Here is a 19,044-nt window from a genome sequence, read left to right on the forward strand (position 1 = left end):
CCTGTGTTTCCCTCTTTAGAGGAGAAATATAGAAGAAAGCAATAGAGCAGTAATTTTGTTTGTTGAACTGACGGGGTTCATACAATAAAAGATAGGAAGAAGGTGGGGAAAGAAGCTGAGCACAAATCTTTTCTTTAGAGGATCTTAGTAACAAAGTTGTCTGATGCACATAACTTCAAGCTGAAATTCTTCTGGTATGCTTTTAGGCTGCATGTTAGATTTGAGGGCACAAGTACTGCAGCTCTATTTGCCAAGGGTTTTTTCTTTTTCATAGTTCCTCACTGTTTGCAGCCTCACAGTCACATTAGTGAGCTTATTATTAACATCAAATTTGTTGGCTGAAAACTCACTACAGAAAGTAACATTACTGCATCTGACTCTCATATCTGATGCTGCAATTTCAAAATAAAGGGAATTCAGTGGTAATTCTAGCCTAGGGAGTTCCTGCTTCATGGTTTCAAATGTGTTGGTGACAGGGCCAAGGCTTAGATATCTTGCCTCTGAGAAGTTTTTTTTTTCACTTATGCACTGATCGAGTTGACAGGGCACAAATCTGAGAGGCTGAAACATTGGGCAGTGACTATTTTAAACCATTGAGACAGTTAAAGTTCCCTTATCTTGGAATTAAAGCCTAATGGACTGTTGTGATGAATAGGATGGATGAGACAGTGTGGAGTCTGGTAGCTGAGAAGGGGTTGTGGCTCTTACTTGGACTTTAATTCTTTATGCATTGATTGACCAAACTTTTCTACAAAAACTTTTGTGGGTTCTGAGTTTAAACTTTGTCCAGGTTTTGTAAGTTTATTGGCTGAGCCTCCATTGTGGTGAAACTGAGGCAAAGTGCTTGGAATAATTTTAAGAAAACAGCATAAAGACACAGATGACAAAGTGCATCACAGGTGTACTCCATTTATGGCTTTTTAAAAATTATTGTATGAGAGAAATGAGTGTTTTCTGCCATCCCTAATGGCAGAACTTCTTGAAGCTGCCATGCCACCAGGGTTGTTGCCTGTTGTGCTGCTTTTGTTTGTCAGTTTTTGTGTGAATTTGGCTATCTGCAGCTTTTGGGAGTGCCTGTCACTCACACTGGGCTTGCACCAGAGCATCCTCCTGGGTTAGATAGTTTATTCTCAATTTTGTTACACATTTGAGCCTTGTGTTGAAGCAAACCAAGTGTAATTTTATCGTGGATTTGATGTCTCCTACAGGAAATAGTTATCCTATCTACTGGTTATGTAATTTCTTTGTGCAAGATCAAGGCCTTTAATGAAGGTCCATAGTAGATCTCCATCATTAATTATTTTTTAGTGTGTAAAAATGATGTAGCCTTTTACAGTTCTATCTGTAATGTCATTATCACAGAAAAAAGAAAGCTTCTACAGCACTTACTATGATTAAGCACAACTTCTGTTTTCCTGTCAGAGGGATGGAAAATACTGAAATTGGTACTTGGAACATGTTGTTAATCTTCATTTTGTTTAGTACACTAAGATGACAGGTGTATTTTTGCCCCCCTCCTTTAAGTTTGCAAATGTATTGATCTGTAGTAATATAGTATCTTGCACTTAAAGAATTGTCAGTCTCTATGTTTTGAAAATATGTGCTGTGAAAAGGAAATTCTGCAGTCCAGCTGAATTCACATGTGCTGACTGCATCAAAGGGCTGGTATTTTGGCAGAAGGCCTGTGCTGCTCAGATCATATCTACTTGCAGATGGTATCCACTTGAATAATACTGCTAAAAGTTTGGCTTTCAAATTTTCTTTAGATTGCTGGATACCTGGTTCACTGAGCTCTAGGCCAAACCCAAAAGCAGCTTTTTGGACTGAATAATTCAAGAATAGATCGTGGTTGTCAGCAGATGTTGGTTGGATATATTTTGTCTTTTATCTCCTGCTCTTTTACTTTTGTTTTGTTTTTGTTCAGAATAATTTACAGCAATGCATCTTACTCACAATGTATTAATTATTTATTGCCTGTCCACTAATTACTAGTTTTGTGGTGACTGTGAGGAAGATTCTACTGTAACTCTTCATAGGATGAAGGCAGAGCTATGGATGTAAGAGTATTTTGTGTGTTACTAGGTCTTGTAGTTATTCTTGTATCATGTTTAGAAACATAACAGCTTAGAAACCACATTTCCAGTTGTCTCTTGGGTCATTGAAATGAAAAGCTGAGCTGTTCAATGCCTGGAGTCTTCTCTAGTGTTGTGCTTTCTGTGGGTTTTGTTTGTTTGTTTTTGTTGGTTCTGATTTTTTAATTTAATTTTATTTTATGGAAGTGATTTGATAATCATATCTGTAAATAATTCATCAATAAAAACAAATTAAGATGAAGCAGAGGTTCAAGCTAGTAGCTTGCATTTAGATCTTCACCACTAGAGTCCAGCTGGCCTATTTTAAAGAGGTGAATAAGTATGTAGAAAACTAAACTAATGAAGGACAAAAATAAAAAATAAGGAAGTATCCTACATGGAATATGTCATCTGCAATTTATTTTATATAAATTGTGCACTAGATGAATGAAGTTAGGTTTTAGCATTTTGTGGGTGACAGTGACAGAATAAAACAAGGTTCTCAAACCATAATTCACCTGAGATTATTGAATATTCTGATTCTACATAAATCCTATTAACATAGAAATCCACCTGCCTAGTCTAGATTATCTTGAAAGATAAAAGTGGAACTGGATCCTAAGGTTAGGACTGCAAATTACCTATTTGGATTTTAACTGAGTAATAGTCTTGGTGATGCTGGAAGGTTCTTTTGTGGAGTGCTTAAGGTATGGAATGTTTAATGAAAATAAGCACAGTGGAGTGGGCCCATCTGCCAGTAACAATAGTCACAGCTGCTGCTGTGGACATATGGCAATTAGGTTCTCAAGCAGGCATCCTTGGCATCAGAAAAACCTTGTAAGGCATTCTGGAGTTAATTTGTAGAGGCTGAGAAAAAAAAATAATTCTTTTATGGCTGTTTGTTTTCTCCCTCTCTAAGGTTTTATAAACTTATGGTCTAAACCTAAATATGTAAGTTAAAAAAACAGAAATATCTGAGTTTCTATTTTGTTTAGATGTTTTCTTAACTTATTTTTTTTTTTAATTTTAAAACGTGCCCTGCTCTTTGCAATTGTTGTGGAGCAAAATAAAAATGGGTGGAAAGGCAGAACTTAGCTTAAAAGGCTTTTGATTTATGTCTCTAAAAACTAGTAACCTCTTTCAAAGAAGCTTCATCTTAATATGAGGGGGAGGTATGATCTGCTGATTGTTTTCTTTTCTGATCTAATTTTTAACTGATTTATGAATGAGAAGACACACTGAATGGGAGAGAAACCCTATTGTGTTTTTATGCCTCCAGGAGAATAAGTACAATTTTTCATTTTCCTTCCACCCCCTTGCAGTATTGTTCTGTAAGCATAGTTCAGAATGTTCCACTGAAGAACTTGTACCATGAAAATAATCTTTGGTCTAAATTACTGATGAGAAAAGTCATTATAGGAAACTGTCTTTTATTTAGACTAACACTGAGTACATATAGGTAGTAAAGAAATGGGAATTTATGTAGCACATAGGTGGAAAGGCAAGGAAGAGAATTCATTGTACTTGTCTCTACCTAAAGCTTTACTACTTTTTTATTTCTCCTGAGGAGAGATTTTCAACTAATGTATCAAATCTGGTGGGAGGATTAATTTTCATAGATTTCAGTCCTGACTCTCAGTCTGTCTTCTGAAAATGAATAATTTTGGGGATCTCAAAAAGGCAAGCATATCCCATTTTGATGACTTGTGCTTGACAAAAGGCATTTGTTCTAAAAGCAAATCTCATGCAGGGTTTTTGCACACACAGCTTGATGGGATTGTCTTGGGAAAAGAAACAGAAGTGGAGAAGAAGTCACTTAACCCCTACCCTGATTTTGTGGTCTGGAAGTCCTCGTAACTGTGGTTAAAACTAAATGAATGCTTGTCCAAGATGTTAATACTGCACTGCATTCATGGCAGATGTGTTATCAAACCAGGCTATTTTCTGGGCAGATAAATTGTGCCAGGTGGAGGATACATGAATTATCTTGCAATTGAGGTTGAATTGGGAACTGGTTTGAAGGAAGTGACAACAATTGAGTTTACCCAAGTTGTTCTAGTGGTTGTCCTGCTGCTAATTACTCCAGTTGTTGCAAGTCCTGTAACAGACTACACAAGGCTTGGATGCAAGTTTGTCTCAAAGAGAAAATGGAGACAATTGCTATTCTCTTTAAATAGTTGTTCCAGGAGTGGAGCTTGGTGGGGAGTGGTTTTTGCATCTTTGTTTTTTTTTCTAATAGTACTGAGTCACCGTAGGAGTGGGAGCCAGGAAATGGTGACAGGTAGTGCTGAACAAGACAAAACTCTGCATATAAACAGTAGAGCTCCTTGTGCTTTGTAGGGTTAGGGATTTCTGTTGCCTGTCCCTAAATCTGCCTAATCACTCTCTTGGAATACCCTATAGTATTGACAGGTCACAGGTTTTGTTACAAGTCTTGAATGTTTGGGTTTTCTTTTTTTTTTTTTGTTGGTTAAGTTTTTTGTTGTTTTTGTTTTGTTTTGTTTTGGGTTTTTTTAAGAAGAAGAAGAAGAAAAACCTAGAATGTTTAAGATGCTTGGTTTTCCTGCTAAAGCTATTCACATGATTGTATAAAAATAACTTGAAGGAAAAATCTGGTTTGGAAGATGGCTTTGGGGAGGTGGGAGAAGATGAACATTTCATGATTTTTAAATGTTAGAGGTACAAGTGATGGGCCTGGAGCAAGACCGTGGGATGGTGAGGATATTCCTGCTAATGCTAAATGCAGTGGAGCTACTTTTTGAAAAACTGTTATGGAGTTAGTACAGAACTAGAGTAGAGAGAGATAATATTAGTAATAAACCCAGAAGCTTGTGGTCAGGGATGAGTAAACTATGTGAAATGCTTCCCCTTCAGAATTAGTGTCCACTGCCACAGAACTAGGGCTTAAGGGATAATTATTTTTATGAAATGCTTGGGTTTTGTGCCACCTTTCAGTATGAAAGTAGAAGACAACGCAAATTGTCAATGGGAACTAATTTTAGAATTGGATATTTTTGCTACATGAATCCTTCAAGACATGGAGGCTGGCAGAACTGATCTGCTAGGGTCCCAGTGCTACGTGATGTCTCTGAATGTTGGCAAGTATCTGAAGGTCAAAGGGGCCTTTGGAGAAGGCCTCAGACTCCTGGAGAAGTAAAAGCAGGGGATGAGGGGAGATGTTGCTCTGAAGAAGGAATTCATCTCACCTCCTAGAGCTTGGCTTAGCTGCACGTGCAGCCCTGATTTGCATCTTCTGCACCAGGAGGGTTCCAGGTAATCAGTTGGCAGTTTGGGGATGGTTTGGTTCAGCTTCTCTGCTGGGTGGTTCTGTGAGGCTCGACTCAGTCCCGCTTGGTGCAGAGCCTGCTGGCATGCAGAACACCAGCTGTAGAGATGGTATTTATAGCACTTGGATCTGCAAGAGCAGCTGAGGATGAGAGCAGCTTTCTAGCAGCTTCTGTGAGCTTTTTGCCTTGCTCTGGTGCTATTGAGCCTGACTCCCTCCCCCAGCCAACCTTTCTCCCAGTACAGGCTTGAAATTCCACAGTGAGGAGAGAATCCGGTTGAATTCCAAATGAGCTGTTCTTAGCTTCTACTTGGTTTCCTTCCCTTTTAATGATTTGAAAAATGCAAACAATGCTTTGAAAAGCAAGCACTGCTTTACAAGCTGGAAGTGTCCATTTCCCTTCATTTATCTCTTGTAATAACAACCCTGAAAGTCTGTCTTGTAAAACCACTATAGCCATAGATCTGATTGCAACGTATGCCTAGGAAAGAAGCCAGTATTAAATGTGTCTTTGGGGTGTTACTCACGTTCCAGCAAATAAAGAATGCCTGCTCCACCCTGCTCTCAGTAACCAATGTGTTCCCATTGTTGTCATTCCAGTCTACAGATGGAGCAGATATATTTTCCAGGCTCATGAGTTTTAAGAGACCGTACATTTAATGTTCATATGGTCCTGTGGTCTCACTTCTGAAAGCCTCAGATCCTTTATATTGGTTAAATGGATTATTCAGACACATTCTATTGATTGAAATAGAGTTTGAAGAAGGCACAGAAAATGCAATTATTTCGTAAATACCAGATTTCCCTGGATGTTCCAAAGTTCTGTCTAGACTAGCATTTAAAATCTCATCCTATTCCTTTACCAATGATTAATGAGAACAAAAGTGAAGACAGGACAGTGCCTCTTTTGCTAGCTTTTATCTCTTAATATGTGTTGGCATTTGGTAGGAATGTGTGCTCTGTGTAGGTCACTGCTGCCACTAGGAGAATAATTGAGGCTGGTGTGAAGCCTCTTTCATGAGATGAAACCTCATTTTCTTTCATATGCAGAAATTAAAGAGGCTTTGTGCCTTCAGCATTGACAGATGTGGCAGCAATATGGGAATGGAAGAGGGAAACAACAGAAAGCAGGCAGGACTGCACAGATAATGGAAGCTCAGTTTCTCCATTTCCATATCAGACATTCACCATTACTGGATTTTATTTCTGATTGGCAACTGATAGTATGATTTTTTTAGGTGTAGTGCTTAGGGTCTTCTTTATAATACCAAATCTATCAGTCTGTCTGCTCCATCCCCAGCACAGACTGTATAGCAGCTAATCCCAGGATTTAACCCAAGTTAATTCTGTCTGCTGGTGTTTATCTGAAGGGCAAACTGCAGTTCTTCAGTGGAGCACCCTGCAGTGACTAACATGTGGGATGTCTGATGGCAGGATGCCCTGTAATACCAGTCTGATCTCTAGCAGAGGTGGAGCTGTTGAAGCTGGTGACTTGACTTTAAATGCTGTGAGGGATAAGAGAATAATTGAAATTCTTACCTCTTGTGTGCTTTGCTCTCTCTCTGTTCCAAGAGCTTATTAGAAAGAATTGCTTGGATCCCCAGATACTGAACAGCAAATAATTTCTAACCTGCAAAGTCTGTGACATGGCCCTGTGACATGTCCCAGTGCTGACTGGGATGAAAATAGATTAGATTTGGACAGTGTCATTATAATCTGACACGAGATTTAAGTGGTTAAGAAGTGGTTCTGGTCATTCTTTGTGCCTGCAAAAATATTTATGTGGCTGAGTAGATGAGAATGGAATGAGGGGGCTGATCTTGGCCAAGTTTGTTGGGTGTGTTTTCTTTTTTTTTTTTCTTTCTTCTCTGTAGGTTTCCCACTGTCTGTTTACTTGGTTAGTTTTAACCAAGAATGGAAGTGTAAGCCTAGAAATAAAGGCTTGAAGTGAGGATTTGTGAGTGTGTTTAGAAAGTGGAGCAAAGACAGAATGCTGCTTCCAGTTCAAAGTATTCCTGAAGGCTTAACTTTCCATCAGCTTTCTGTTGTCCTCCACAATCTGCTTTTAACTCAAAAATAAAGTGCATATTTGAGGTATGCTTTTTCTATTTCAGCTCCAACAAACTGGGATTAGATTTGTAAGGCAGGAGGAATGCAAAATCATACCTAATACAAAGCATGTGGGTACTGTTTGGATAGTGAAGGGCTCTTTCAAAGTTCTCTGGCAGTTTTTCCAGATTTTAAAAACTAGGGACAAATTTGATCTCATCAATTTTAAAGGTTGAAAGTGTATGTTATTTTTGTGCTAGCTGATAAAGCAGATGGTGGATGGTTTGAAAAATGTTAATTAAGGAACAAGTAGGATGGACTGTGGAAGTACCTAATGCCAAGAAATGAAGTTGCCTGTTTAAGTAAGGGTGTGTTAAAATCCAAATGTTTTGTGGAGGTTGGTTTCTTACTGTTGATCCAGCACATCTAAAATTATATTCCCTTCATTGATTGTACTCCCTCTTTTTCCATATTATTTATTAGGCTGTGCTGCTGTTACAATACATATCTTCTGTACAAAGACAGAAGTTAAAGTATGTGGGTTTTCTGTACTGATACCAAATTTTAGATGATTTGGTGTGAAGAAATTTGTTTAAAAATTGTTGACTTCTTTAGCATTCAGTCAGTGATGTATAAAACTCATATTTGTAGTTACAGGCATTAAAAAAAACTACCAAAGTTAAACAGCTGAGCAGCTAAAAAGGATTGTTCAAGTGATGCAGAGAATCAGAAAATATGTGGATTACCCCTGCTTAGAGGCACCTCTGATGGTTTATTATACAGCTGTGAAGGAGAAATAAGATTTTAAAATGCAAGCTGTCTCTAGGTTGGGGTGACAGTGGGCATTAAATAAAGTGCTTCAAATTGAATTGTAATGCTGCATAGCAGTTCACACAGTGCCCTTTTATTTGGATTTTATATCTATTTAAGATGTGTAATTATTCCAGGTTTTTTCTGGTTGATTAGTAAGGTAGAAAATGGATGGAAATATTATGTCTTAAGGGGAGCGTATTATTCAAAATTTCTGGAAGTTCATAATTCAAATAAAAAGGAACAGTGTGGGTATTTATCTCCCTCAATCAAATCAACAGTTTGTAAAGTTTATTTTGAAACATGAATATTCCCATACCTTTTTGTCAGCCTTCTACTCCAAAGGTAAATGATGGGCATTAATCCAAACTCTGGTTGCTGCTGTGATCTTGGAAGAGTTTTTAGGCACTGCAGTAGGAAAGTAGCATCTTCAGCTTGTTCCCTCCTTTCCATGTTTCTGAGTTGTGTGTAACCTTTTTCAGTAGCAGTGGCATAGAAGGTGGGGATTTTGTTAAACACCCCGTGCAGTTTCTCTTTGATGCAGAACCTTTCCCTTGTGGAAAATGGAAAGATTCCACATGACCTAAGAAGTTGGCTGTTGGTGAAGGCAGGGGCCTGAAAAAGGGGTGGAGTTTCTCAGGAACTGACTCCAGCATCCAAAGTTGCTGCAGTGCCCTGCTCATGGTAACCAATTATATCTGCAGCACAAAGCCTTAGTGTCAGTTTGCAAGCAGAAGAGTTAATTGCCACATTGAACCTTTGAAATAGCAGATAAACAAATTTATTCTGTAAGATAAAAAGGCCATTAATGTGTTCCTGCTGTGATCATCTCCCTTATTGCCTTTCTCATTTCCTGAGGCTCTGTAATTAAACCATTAGCTTGTGTACCATGCCATGAGTCTGCTGTGGTGAGAGGAGATGGATGATGACCTGTTTCATGATTCACTAATACAATACTTCTTGGCCTTGCATAGTTTAAAAAACAACCAAAGCTTAAAAGCTTTTAGTGTTCTTATGGATACTGGAGACACTCTAACTGGTTATAATTCTATTTGTTTCCTTACTCAGCTGAAAACACATCTTGCTAGATAACATAAAAATTAGTGTTGCCCACTCAGTCTAATTTCTGCATGGTCATGCCTTTTTTTTTTTTTTTTTTCCTACTTTGGCATATGAACTTTTAGGATCAGTCTTACCTGTACTCTCTGAAGTCTTAATTTCTTCGGGATTATCTCTTAGCTTCCTTTAAGAGTAGCTAGATTTCATGGATTTCCTTGTCCCTCCAAAGCAGATTCTTGCTGCAACAAACACCTCCAAGTTACTTTGGTTTGAATTCCTGGTTTCTTAGCTGCCTCACAATCTTCTTTCAGGTTTCTTATCTCATGTTATTGTGCACCTGATCCCTTGGTGAGACTCAGACCACAAGACTGATGCTAGCAGCTACCCACCTGGTCAGTGTTCCCAAGGAAGAGGGTTTCAGTCCAGTTGAAATCCATTGGGGTTGTTATCTTGTCTTTTCTCAATCAATCAGCTCTGCTTGATCCATTTGTAGGCAGAATTCTGTTAAGCCACTGATTCTCAAAATGGAGGATGCAGACTCAGTGTGAGAAACACAAATGAGAATAAATAGACTTCAGGCTTGGAATAGAGGCCAAGTGAAAAGGCTGACTGGATCACAGTTGTGAGGGACAGCATGCAGAGTTCCTGGCAGCCAAGAGGGTTTTTTTCTGACCCATTCCTGTTGCAGTGGAAGGTTTTGGCCAGGCAGCTGCATTCCCAATCTCTGACAGAGCTGCTTTCTTGCACATTAATCTCCCTTATGCTATGCTTTTCAAAATATGCTTTTCAAAAACATGCATCCTAGAAAGTACTTTTCAAAGTAGTGAGCTGCATATGGAGCTAAGGGTGAAGAAGCTGAGGAAAGCCTGTGTAAAAAAAAAAAAAATTTTTTTTTAAAAGTGGCTTTAAAAAATAAAAGGGGGGGGGCTGAGTGGAACAACCTTTGTAACTCACAGAGCCTGAACTTCACTCTTCACAAATGGGATGGATCAAGTTTAAACTTGAAGCAAGTAGGAATGGTTTGTAGTGCCCTTTGTGACACTCAGCCTGTTGGATGGGTAGAGGTCATGTCTATCAAGGGTGGTCAATGTGCCTTTATACACAACAAGCTGAGTGGAAAAGCTGCCTGTTGTGATGAAACATTTGGCTGCTTTGCTTTCTTTCTGGAAGTGGTGGACAGTACCTAGAGATCTTGGAAAACAAGTAACGTGACACGTATATTTTCACATCAAAGCTGCTTTTGAATAATACTGGATTTTGTTCTGCCTGTTCTGTTTGTAACACAGCACAATCTTAGAAAGCAAGTTAACACTTGTTTCCTTGGACTGATCAAGAGCAGCTTTGCCTTGACCAAGAGAAATGCCCTTTTTCCTGTAAACAACCATAAGAAAACGGAAAAGAAAAACCTGATATTTTTCATTTCACTTTTCAGTCTAAGAAGAGACCAATCAATCATACCATGTGACAAATAAGGGAAATCAAAGCTCTCTTTTCTCATTGCATTTACACCTTAAACTAAAACTGCATCGATGTGACCAATTGTGGATTTTTTGATTGTGGTTGAAAACATGTTTCTTGGCCAGCAAAGGTGCAGCTAAGCCTCTGCTTGCCCTGATTGCCAGGCCAGGAGTTTCCCATCTCCAGGACAGTGTTGGAAATGCAGTGAGCCAACAAAGGTGGTTGCTCCTCTCATTCCCTTTCCATGACTCCTATCACAAGAGTGGTATCAGGGGTCTGGGTTAAAATACTATGCTGTTGAGATGCAATATTTTTTTTTTTTTTTCATACATCTGCTAGAGTTGCTATATAGTCCATAGGAACAGTGGCTAATATGGTTCAGAAGGAGTTCTGTTTATTGCTGCTTTTTTACTGTTTTTAATGGCTAGATTGCTTTTCCTCAAGCTCATAGCCCAAACCAGTTGAAGACCTCCAAAAGCTTTAACTACCATGAGGATTGGTTTGTAGCTCTACTGCTTTTTGGGTAGGAATTTCTGGGCATAAGGCTTTTCTTCTTCCTTACTTTTCAGATCTTTGACATAAAATAATTGAAAGTAAAATGAGAAGTTGTTAAATTGTAGCAGTCTGGAATACACTGGGAGGAGAAAACTGATTGAAGTTTGGAGCAGGGGGGTTGTTTTCTGGCATTTGCTTTATGTTCACTTTAACTTTAGAACTGGTTTAATAGTGTGTGCTGGAGTTTTACCACTGTTTGGCCAAAACCACTAAAGGGAAACTAAAGCCTTAGAGGATTGCTTAGGTTACCAGTTTGTTATGTGTTGATCCCCATGTTGCTATCCAAAGCCACAAGCATTTTTGCCACTTGATACCGTGCTGGTGCAAGGCAGATTATTCACTGGCTTTGTATGTCTGTCAGCTTTGAGAAGGCAAGAATGTCAGCACAAGGTGCATCCAAGTGAGATGGAGGGGGTCACAAGAAACAGGGTAGCAACTGTTGCTATTTGCAAGCCAGACAGTGATCTTTTCTCCACACTGCAATTTTGGATAACAGCCCTGCTTTGGGACACAGCATCTGGTAGAGGAGTGATGTAATTTTAATGAGAACTCTGTAACCACATTTTCAGAGATTTTGGTGCAACATGATGTGAAGTTCATGTTTGAAAGGGTAAGAGGCTGGGGGTCTTCTAATTTTTAGTGATCACAGAAGGAAAGTGAGAAGCCCCTGTCTCCTACAGCATAGCATAACTGCCATGAATATGTGAGAAATAAGCATCCTTTGTTTAGGATGATGATAACTGGGATGTAAATCATCCCCAGGAAGACTCTCACCACTTTTGTATAGCTGCTTTGTAGATTTATATTTTTTTTTTGTGTGCTCATTCCATAATTAGTGTATCACTTCCAAGGGCAGACTGTTGAAATATAAAGTGGTTTATCTAATTTTTATCCTCTCAGGAGTATGCCTTTTTAGAATCCTTACTTACACAGATGGTGTTGAAAACAAAGGCTGGAAATAATAGATTTAAGTATTTCCAGCACTGTAATATTGAAAAGAAGAAAGCAGTAGAGATTCACTTCTCTGCAGCATGAGCTTTTCTTATAAATTACCCTCCTTGGGATACAGAAACTACAGACATTCTCTGTGCCAGCTGAATCCATTGTGTATCTCCCAGGCCAAAGTTACAGGAAGCTGTTTTGCTGCTTGGAAACAAACAAAAAAACCAAAACACAACAACCTGGTATCTGAAAGGACTTCCATTAATTGTGGGAAATGCACACGTGCAGGTCAAATATTGAAAGAGAGAGTTAGTGGATCTGAGAAGAGGAAAAGAGTATAAAAAGTACAGATGTACTGATATAGAAACAGGTTTTTTTTTTCAAAGTGTTTATATTCTGGTATTTGTAAAATAATTTAAAAAGTTAATGATTTAACTCACCCAAAGATTTTTAGGTTCTCATATAGAAATACTTTGGAAAGACAATAAGGTCAAGGCCTGGAAGAGGTGAAAAGTTAACTGAATGTCAGCTTTTAAAATAGAATTTGTAAAATCTAAGGAGCTATACACAATATTTTTTCATTCTGACTCTGTGTGTGTGAGTGTGCCTGTGACCACTTCCAGATATTATATGGAAGTTCCAATGAGAAAAATAACACAAGTTGGCAGTGGCTGTGTGCAGTAAGATCATTTGCCAGTAATTTGGTCAGTTCAATAATGTCAGTCCTATTAAAAATCTCTCTGTAGGTTTTGTACGTGTAAAAGAACATTAAAATAAACTATGCAGATAATCCCCCAAATGTCTGTGGACATTCTTTCATATCTTCTTCAATGCCCTGAAAATACTGAGCTTCTTAAAGAAAATCCTGCAAGGAGCTTTTGTACTGTGTAATGTATTTTAAAATAGGCTTGAGCTGTGCTGCTATGAAATCACCAGGGATTCTTGAACTCTTTGCATTTCTGATCTTCTTTATTGCTAATATCCCTGAGCTCCTAAAAGCCAAGGGACCAGGATGACCCGTGCCTGGCTTTTTGTCCAACAGAAGAATTTTATCCAGCAGAAGCTGGATTCCTTCTAGGAATTTTTTTCCTTGGCTTATTTCAAATAAGCCCTGCAGAAATACAGTGTGAGGAAGCTGTGAGTCTGTTCCTTCAATCTGAGCAGTGTGTCAGCTCTGTGAATACTCAAATTAAAGTGGAGGGTCACCAAGCTCATGAATTATGCTCCTAAATGTCAAGTTAGCTAAGAGTTTGAATTTTATTTCCCATAGGTATTATCAACCCAAAGAATCCTAAGGAAGCACCAAAGTCCTTCAGCTTTGACTACTCCTACTGGTCCCACACCTCGGTAAGTTCCTTTACAAGAAAGCTGTATTATTTTTTTGTTGTTGCTGCCTGACTTGATTTAACTGCATTCTTTTCTGATCATGCATTGCCTGTCAGATGTTTCTGCACTGTCTCACCCTCATTCAGGTTAAAGCTTGTCACTGTATATTGTTTTGACCTCTTGAGGGAAGAGCAGAAAGCAGAGCTCCTGGAGTTTTGTAACAGGTTATGCATACAAGAAATATTATAGTATTTGCCAACAGTGTTCTGTTCTAAATATTCTAAGGGTGTGTGTGAGGCACAGGTTTTGCTCTTAAACAAGTGAAGTTGCTCAAGGTTGTACAGCTCCAGGAGAGACCTGGTATCCCTTGATGTATCTGGAAAAGACAGAGCAGTGATCCATGTTTCCAATAGCTGTAAAAGCAATAATCTCCCTTCAAACTCCTCTGCCCCACCCTCCTGCAAAGTGGTGCTAAGGTCTTGCTGGCTTCCAGTAATTGTTCTACAGCAGAACTGTGTTGTTCTGCCATCAACCCCTCCCCTGCCTTATTTTCTCAAAAGATCTAGAAATAAGGGATAACGGATTTCTCTAAGATTATTTTTAGTAACTGGGATGGTGCAAATCAGACTTTGTATTCCAGAGCAAATCTGTGGCCAGCAAGATTGCTTTCATGATGAAAAACTTGAATTTGGGCAGTTCTTTCACTGGATCTTCCAGAGCAGCCATGCAAGTAGATTACAGGAACACTCAGAGGACATTATGAGCCCAATTCCTGAAAGCTAACAATTAAGAGCAGGTCTGAAAAAAACCTTCAGCCTAACATTAGGATGTTAGCACAGCTGAATTTGTCTGGATTTGAGGAGTAAGTAATGTTAAAAGGCACCAGCTGAGGAAGAGAGGGAATGCTGGATCCAACAGAATAAACCCAAGCAGCTTTTTTTTCCTGTTTTCTCCTGCTATCCCTCAGAGCCCTGGTCCAGACCAGTCACTGTGGGATTTTTGTAGCTTCCAGCCCTTCATTCATTTGTGTTGATTCTCTGAACTCTGTTTTTGATTTTTCTCCCCTCTCATCCCTCCTCCCAGATGCTGAATCTGGTTTCTTGATGATCTTGCATGAAACTTTTTCCAGCAGTGTCAACAAAGTACACAAAGCAGAGTTGGTTGGTTTCTTTGTGCAGATTCTTTTTCCCTCAGCAGGGATGGACTGGTTCAAGTGTTGTCATTTCTGTTCTCCAGCTGGTACTGCCTTGGGAAAAGGCTCTGTGTAAAAAATGTGCTACATTTGCCTCTTCCCCAGGGATTGACTGACAAGATAGAAGTTGAAGGGACCTATTTGCTTTTTGAAATGTCACTTAAATGATAGGATAAGACTGTATTTATGTTGCTTTCATGTCTCTGCAGCCTGAAGATCCCTGCTTTGCTTCTCAGAGCCGGGTGTACAATGATATTGGGAAGGAAATGTTGCTGCATGCCTTTGAGGGCTACAATGTATGCATTTTTGCTTATGGACAAACTGGAGCTGGGAAATCCTACACCATGATGGGCAAGCAGGAGGAGAGCCAAGCAGGCATAATCCCCCAGGTAAAACAGAATCCAGAAAGGGGATTTTTAATTTTTTTTTTTTTTAATAGCACATTCAGATGCTTCCTGATATGCTTATTTTATATTGCAGTGGCAATTAACCACAGCTTGCTTCTGAAATGAAAGAAATCTACAGGCTAAAAAAAAGCATTAAAGTAACTTTCCATCTGTTATTTATTTTTTTTAATTGTGCTATACATTCTGTATATTTCTCCACTTTCCCAACAAACTAGTAAATGTACACGTCTTATTCACCAGGTTTCTTGTATCCTTTTCTGCCTTTAGTTAGGACAGCACCTAAGTGCTTTAATTAAGCAGGAATTCAGGAGGTGGTATTACTGGTGAGCATGCCATAAACTTTGTGTGGAAATTAATTTCCTAAAGCTAAACACAGAGTGACATATTCTGGTGAGAAAAAAAGTGTATCATTAAGGGAGGGAAAGTTGGAGCAACAAAGCACAGCCCAGTTTTATTCCTCCCTTAAAATTTGTTTTTGACTCTTGCCATAAAATTTGAAGCAGTTCAGATAACCCCACAGGGAGTTCTGGCAGACAAAATTGTCCTGAATTTAACATTTTATGGCTGTGTTGTGGCTTTTTTTCCAAGTGCAGGCCTTGCTCAGTGTGTGGACACTGACAGGGTACCAAGTTGGACAAAAGTATGTTCCTCCATTCCCAAAATAGAAATCTGAGGGTGAGTTTCAGTTTTAATAAACAAATAGACTGAACAGCTTGAGTCCTTGTTCTGCAGCACGTTTGCAGTAGACATTGGCCCTGTGCCCCAGGTGTGGAGCAGATGACACAGAGCATTGTTCTCTTGTTAATAGCTTGGGCATATGTACTGATAGAGGTAGCAAGTGTTCTGGTGATTAGCTTAAAACAATAATGAAAGAGCTAATGTGATGAAGGACAGAATTGGTGTATCTGAGCAGTTTGTTTTCATCACAGTAACAAAAAGTAGCAGCTTAAGAGGTAAAATGAGATGAACATCTGTGACAACAGCTTTGTGCTGAAATTTTGTGTTGTAATCTTGATATTCCTGTTTGTTTTTCTCAATCTCATACATACAAATTAAAAATTGTCCTAAACCCCCCCCAGCTTAATAATGCTCCTGTGGATTTAATAATGCTCCTGTTATCTACTACAGTTTTAAAACAAAGTAATCTCCCTCTAGGTCCACCACGAGGCCTTCTTATAATAAATTTTTTTTTACAGAATAAATTATATATTCAGGGAGACCCTGATTAAATCTGTTCTTTTTCTTGTCACGTATGCAGGAGGCACAGCACAATCATGTTCCAAGTAATGTAGGCTGTTGACATAAAATTCTTATGTGTTGGCAAAATTCCCTGTCTGCCAGTCCCTAGTGTGAAACTTTGTTCTTTAACCATGCATTGACTGAATCCTTCAGTATATACTTTGAAAACTGCCTGTGTTTTTTACAGTCTGTTTATTTCCATTACAGTGGCTTCTAGATACCTATTCCAGAAAACTTTTTCTATATTCTTATTCCTCTGCATACCCATGGTTTTTAATCTTGGAACTTCAGCACACTGAACAGACAATTGTTTTTATGAAACTGGAAGAGGATTAAGGATTTTAATCATTCCTTTATAAAGTTATGTCAAATTTCAGCTAATATAGGCTTTTTATATATTTATAATACAGAGTAATAATGCTGGTGAAACCTAGAACAATTGTTGAAATAAAATAAGGTTGAATGGAAGTGATGTAGAATTAAGATGATGTATCTTCCCTGTGAGGCTCTATGTGGTTGATGCAATAGGTTTTTCTTTCTCCACCCTCGTGCTAAAGCCAATTTAATGACAAGTTACAGCAGTCACTTGTTACTATTCAATAAAGCCTAATTTCTGACTCAGCTTTCATCTCTCTCCAGCTCTGTGAAGAACTGTTTGAAAAAATCAATGACAACAGCAATGAGGAAATGTCATATTCTGTAGAGGTGAGTGTTGAGGGGGAGATGAAAGGATATCTGTGTGCTGGACATCAAACTGAGCTCAAGTGCTGCATCAGGATCCTGGTAAAAAAGCAGGCACTTTGCAGAAACAGGATTTTCTTTCTGAATGAGGGGAAAACCAGGAAGTTTTAATTCCTTGACATGCAAATATGTCCCAGACTTCAAAAGAAAGGAAGACTAAAAAGTTGGTAGAAGTCAAATATGAATATTTTTTTATATATATGAACTCCAATCCTTACTGCTTCTTAGTACCTGTTGGACTGGGACAGGCCTGGTGCAATGGGAAACATAACATTTGAAAATAATCCTAGCTTTTTAATTTGTTTCAAAAGTTTTTGTTGCAGTTTTAAGATTATTGTGGTTTGAATAATTGTCCCAATGACTCAGGAATACAGCAGGATGTGGGTACAGCTTGGAATCAGAAGTTGCTTCTACATGCAAAGAAATTAATTTTTTCCCTTCTCAAGTTTGCTTTGGAAGTTCATAAGAGAGATGACTTGTGGGCAGACACCTTTTACCCTCTGTCTTGTTTGCCTTTTTAGAAAGGTGGTTTTGCTGCTGTGTCAAGACTTTAAAATGATTTAAAGTCTTAATTTTAATTAAATACCAGTATTGTTTGAAATCACCTAGGGGGGTACCATGGGTGCAAGCTGAAGCTGGAGATCTGATCCATGAAACTGACTCCTTTTCCTTTCTGCCACTGTCTCAAGCTGTTCCATGAACACTCACCTAGAGCTTTCCTGTAGAGAGCTGGGAGGAGCTCCTGCCAGTGGCACTCTTAAATGCTGGAAACACAAAATTATTCATGCAAATTCTTGTTTTCAGGTGAGCTACATGGAGATTTACTGTGAGAGAGTCAGAGACTTGTTGAACCCCAAGAACAAAGGGAATTTGCGGGTGAGGGAACATCCTCTGCTCGGCCCCTATGTGGAAGATCTCTCCAAGTTAGCAGTCACATCTTACACAGACATTGCAGACCTCATGGATGCTGGGAATAAAGCCAGGTTAGTGATTTTATCCAGGTTATGGATTTTTATTCCTCTTGCAGGCATATATGGCATATAGCACCAAGGTTAAAATGTTGTCAGTGATGCGCTGGCACTTGAAAAGTAAAATTATGTCAATTGAGTGTTGTTGAAATATGCACTGATCAGTGCAGTTAAACTCAAGAGGCTGAAATTGATTTGTGGCATGAGCTGTATTGGTATTTAAAGCTTGTAGTGGCTTGAGATTAAGTATGTAAATAATTACACTGGCTTTTAGTTCTGCCTTTGTTGTGTACTGTATTGCTATATTGGTGCAAATAAGCATGTGAACAGAGTCTCCTCTTTCACTCAGTTAAGTGGCCAAGGCTCAAGCTGACACTGTAGCTTCTGGTTCATTAGTAGTTGTTTTCCTGTCAGCTGCAGGCTCCATTTAACAATGGGTGGGAAAGGCTGACATAAATGCTGCTCCCTTAAGGTAGCAAGGTAGATTATTGAGCAACACAGATTGAGAAAGCTCTCTTGAAACTGTGATGAGAATGAGAGGAATTCAGGAGTGGAAAATCAAAGGGTTTCTAATGGTTTTCAATGGGGCTTGGGCTTGGTTAGAGGGCAGAACATCAACTGCACAGCCTTGTGGTCTTTTTCTTGTTCAGCCCTCAGGTACTTGCAGTGTAGAGGCTGCTGTTTGCTTAGCATGTCTAAATCTGTTGATATTTTAGGACTGTGGCAGCTACCAACATGAATGAAACCAGCAGCCGCTCTCATGCTGTGTTTACAATTGTCTTTACTCAGAAGAAACATGACACAGAAACTGACCTTTCCACAGAGAAGGTATGGTACAGATAAGAAGTGGCTTTCTGATGGTTTTTCACAACTCTTCCCTGCAGTGACTTAGTGGCACTATGATAAAAAAAATGAGAATTAATTCTTTTCCTGGCATTTT

The 19,044-nt window shown here is 38.9% G+C and overlaps 1 protein-coding gene and 1 long non-coding RNA gene across 23 annotated transcripts in view; one reads left to right on the plus strand and one right to left on the minus strand.

Moving 5' to 3' along the window:
* The window catches only part of KIF1B (kinesin family member 1B), an 84,124-nt gene that overhangs the window by 6,769 nt on the left and 58,311 nt on the right, over nt 1–19,044 (plus strand). For all 21 annotated transcript variants that reach the window (XM_071767126.1, XM_071767115.1, XM_071767117.1 and 18 more), the window contains exons 3-7: nt 13,502–13,578; nt 14,959–15,138; nt 17,035–17,100; nt 17,941–18,119; nt 18,821–18,932. In XM_071767126.1, the coding sequence (XP_071623227.1) occupies nt 13,502–13,578; nt 14,959–15,138; nt 17,035–17,100; nt 17,941–18,119; nt 18,821–18,932 (614 nt within the window). The remainder of the gene's footprint in view (nt 1–13,501; nt 13,579–14,958; nt 15,139–17,034; nt 17,101–17,940; nt 18,120–18,820; nt 18,933–19,044) is intronic.
* LOC139806895 (uncharacterized) lies at nt 8,398–9,865 on the minus strand. Of its 2 annotated transcripts, none has more exons than XR_011730387.1 (3): nt 9,666–9,865; nt 9,414–9,515; nt 8,398–8,915 (listed from the first exon to the last, which is right to left on the minus strand). It is a non-coding gene; the product is annotated as an uncharacterized lncRNA (long non-coding RNA). The 2 variants fall into 2 exon arrangements; XR_011730386.1 differs by having other exon boundaries at nt 8,398–8,832; nt 9,666–9,860.

Source organism: Heliangelus exortis, chromosome 23, assembly GCF_036169615.1.
Source record: "Heliangelus exortis chromosome 23, bHelExo1.hap1, whole genome shotgun sequence".
NCBI lineage: Eukaryota > Metazoa > Chordata > Aves > Apodiformes > Trochilidae > Heliangelus > Heliangelus exortis.